The 2,947-nt window shown below is 37.1% G+C and overlaps 1 protein-coding gene across 1 annotated transcript in view; it reads left to right on the top strand.

Moving 5' to 3' along the window:
* LOC108519216 (transcriptional regulator ATRX-like) overlaps positions 1 to 2,941 on the top strand; it is a gene marked incomplete at its 5' end in the record, with an annotated part of 27,232 nt that extends 24,291 nt beyond the window's left edge. Inside the window, 1 exon segment of the mRNA XM_017858058.1 lies at positions 2,011 to 2,941. Within this exon segment, the coding sequence (XP_017713547.1) occupies positions 2,011 to 2,270 (260 nt within the window).
* Positions 2,942 to 2,947: the final 6 nt, after the last annotated feature.

Genomic DNA, 2,947 nt, shown 5'->3' with positions numbered 1-2,947 from the left:
TGCTGGGATTACAGGTGGGAACCCCCCCCCCCTCCCTTTTTTTTTTTTTTTTTTTTTTTTTTTTTTTTTTTTTTTGAGTTGAAGTCTCACTCTGTCACCCAGGCTGGAGTTCAGTGGCACAATCTCGACTCACTACAACCCCTGCTCACTGCAACCTCCGCCTTCTGGGTTCAAGCGATTCTCATGCCTCAGGCTCCCGAGTAGCTGAGATTACAGGCACATGCCACCACACTTACTAAGTTTTGTATTTTTAGTAGAGACGAGGTTTCTCCATATTGGCCAGGCTGGCCTCGAACTTCTGACCTCAAGTGATCCGCCCGCCTCAGCCTCCCAAAGTGCTGGCATTACAGGCTTGAGCCACCATGCCTGGCCTTATTTAGTGTATTTCTATCCTGAGCCTGTAGGTGTCTGTTTTCTTTATAGATTTTTTTCCTCCATTTCTCTTCAACATTTTATTGTGAAAAACATTGAAGTATACATCAAAGCATCTACCATTAATATTATACTGTATTTTCTTGATAACATATCTATATATCCTTCTGTCTATCCATCGGTGTATATATTTTTTTGCCTTTTTAGCTTTTCATTTTGCATAATTATAAATCCACAAGAATTTGTAAAAAAAATAAGAAATACAGGGAGGTCTCAGATACCCTTCACTTAGTTTCCCTCAAGGGTAACATCTTGTAACTGTAGTACAGTGTCAAAACCAGAAAACTGAAGATTTATTCAGATTTCACCAGTTTCACATGCACTCATTTGTGTATGTGCAAGTATAGTTCAATGCAGTTGTACCCCATGTGTATCTTTGTATAATCACCACCACAACCGAGGTATCAAACCAGTTCCATTATCACAAGGCTCCCTAATGATACTGCTGTCCTTACCTCCATTCCTGACATCTGGCAACTAGTAATCTGTTCTTCATCACTGTAATTTTGCTATTTTGAAATGGAATCATGAAGTATATAACCTTTTGAGATTGGCTTTTTTCACTTAGTATAATACCCTTAAGATCTTTGATGCATTTCAAATTAAATGGTACACATCAGCATACTTCTCCTGAAATACTTAAGCATGCATAATATTAACCTACAGTTTGATATTTCAGTTTGTTTTTCTTTTTAAGTAAAATTTATGTAGAATGAAATGCCCAAATCTTAACCTCTTTAGTTTTTTTTTTTTTTCGAGATAGAGTCTTGCTCTGTTGCCTAGGCTGGAGTGCAGTGGTGCAATCTCGGCTTACTGCAATCTCTGCCTCCCGGGTTCAGGTGATTCTTCTGCCTCTTTCTCCCTGGTAGCTGGGATTGCAGGTGTACACCACCATGCCTGGTTAATTTTTGTGTTTTTAGTAGAGACGGGATTTCGCAATGTTGGCCAGGCTGGTCTGGAACTCCTGACCTCAGGTGATCCACCCGCCTCGGCTTCCCAAAGTGCTGGGATTACAGGCGTGAGCCACCTCGCCCGGCCCTCTTTAGATTTTTAATCAGAAGATAGAAATGTAGCTTTTTATAAGAAAATAAGTTTTACTGTACTGAACTGTATCACTGGGTAATTCAGGTCACGAATACCATACACATTCAACTGCATTTTAAAATTACTTGCTACTACCAAAACATTAATACCGGTTTTGCTGTTTGTCGAAGTTATAGCACCTGTTAATGTCAAAATTAAAATGGATCAGTACAAAGGTTATTGCCGCAAGAAACTTGTGCTAATATGATGACTGTTGATATAGAATTGTTACTGAGAAGGGTGGACTTTAAAAGCATTGTGCCCTGGGAAGGAACTCTGAAATATATAAGGGCCAGCTATTTATCATTTTACTGCTGGCACTTCACAAATACTCGGTTATGTTTTCTGTAAGAATGCTTTTTACTCATATTTTGGAGTCCAGAGTTTAGACTCCACTTAGTTTGCTTTAAAGTTTTGGCTTTCAGTTTTATTTTACATGGTTTTAATTATATAGCTTATTTAAAGCTAATTTTAAGTACACTTTTTTCCCTCAAGGAGATGAAGCCTTATCTAAATCAGTGCCTGTCACAGTGGATGATGATGATGACGACAATGATCCTGAGAATAGGTATGATTCCATCTGTAAGGACTTTAAAAAGATTATAACACACCCTAGGCATGGGCACAAACAGCAGCAACGGAACAGCAAGCAGGTTGTAAAAACCAGGAGTGCCTGCCTTAGAAAGACTCGCTCACAGTCTTCCTGCAAGTTTGAAAGAAAGGCCAGAAAATGGGCTAAAACTCAGAAACCTTAAGAGAAAGTAATATTATTTACACACCTAGCATAGGGTGTGTTATAAATACAGAACTGTCAATTTTATGATTCTGTGTAAACTGCGATAATTTTTTTGGAATAATTTATTTTGACAGATTATTGATGAAAGTAAATCATATCTCAATAAATTGGTAACAACAGACATCTCTATATTTGACTATTGTTAATTGCCATCCAATATGGTGGTCCTATTTATTAAGGCCTGTTGAGAGTAAACAAAAGGAGAGATTACTCAGATATTTAAGATTAAGAAATTGCTTTCAAAATAAGTGTAAATTTACAAGGTATCTAGACTGAGTTAGAGTTTAACCAGTTTTCAAATAAAATAGAAACACACGGTATGAGAGCATTTACTTTAGTAAGACTTAATAGGTTTAAATGTCAACAGTGTAGCCTATACAGATATACTTAAGTAAGGAGTGACTGGGTGAAGAAAAAAAAGACACTATCAGTATAGTGAAGAATAAGGAAAACAACGGTATTAAAGAATATAGCTATAAGGTTTCAACATAACTTTTAAACACTTCCTGGACAATAGCATACCCAATGCTCATAATCTTCAACAAGAAGATAGTGTGGTATAGTGCATGGAATTTTGGAATAATGGGCATAAGGGTATCTGATTTCTAGCATTTTTAACAACTGTCTGTGTCATCA

This window comes from Rhinopithecus bieti, unplaced genomic scaffold, assembly GCF_001698545.2.
Source record: "Rhinopithecus bieti isolate Rb0 unplaced genomic scaffold, ASM169854v2 scaffold_48428, whole genome shotgun sequence".
Taxonomy (NCBI): domain Eukaryota; kingdom Metazoa; phylum Chordata; class Mammalia; order Primates; family Cercopithecidae; genus Rhinopithecus; species Rhinopithecus bieti.
Note: the sequence above shows the minus strand (reverse complement) of the source record. Positions and strands in the feature narration are given on the sequence as shown.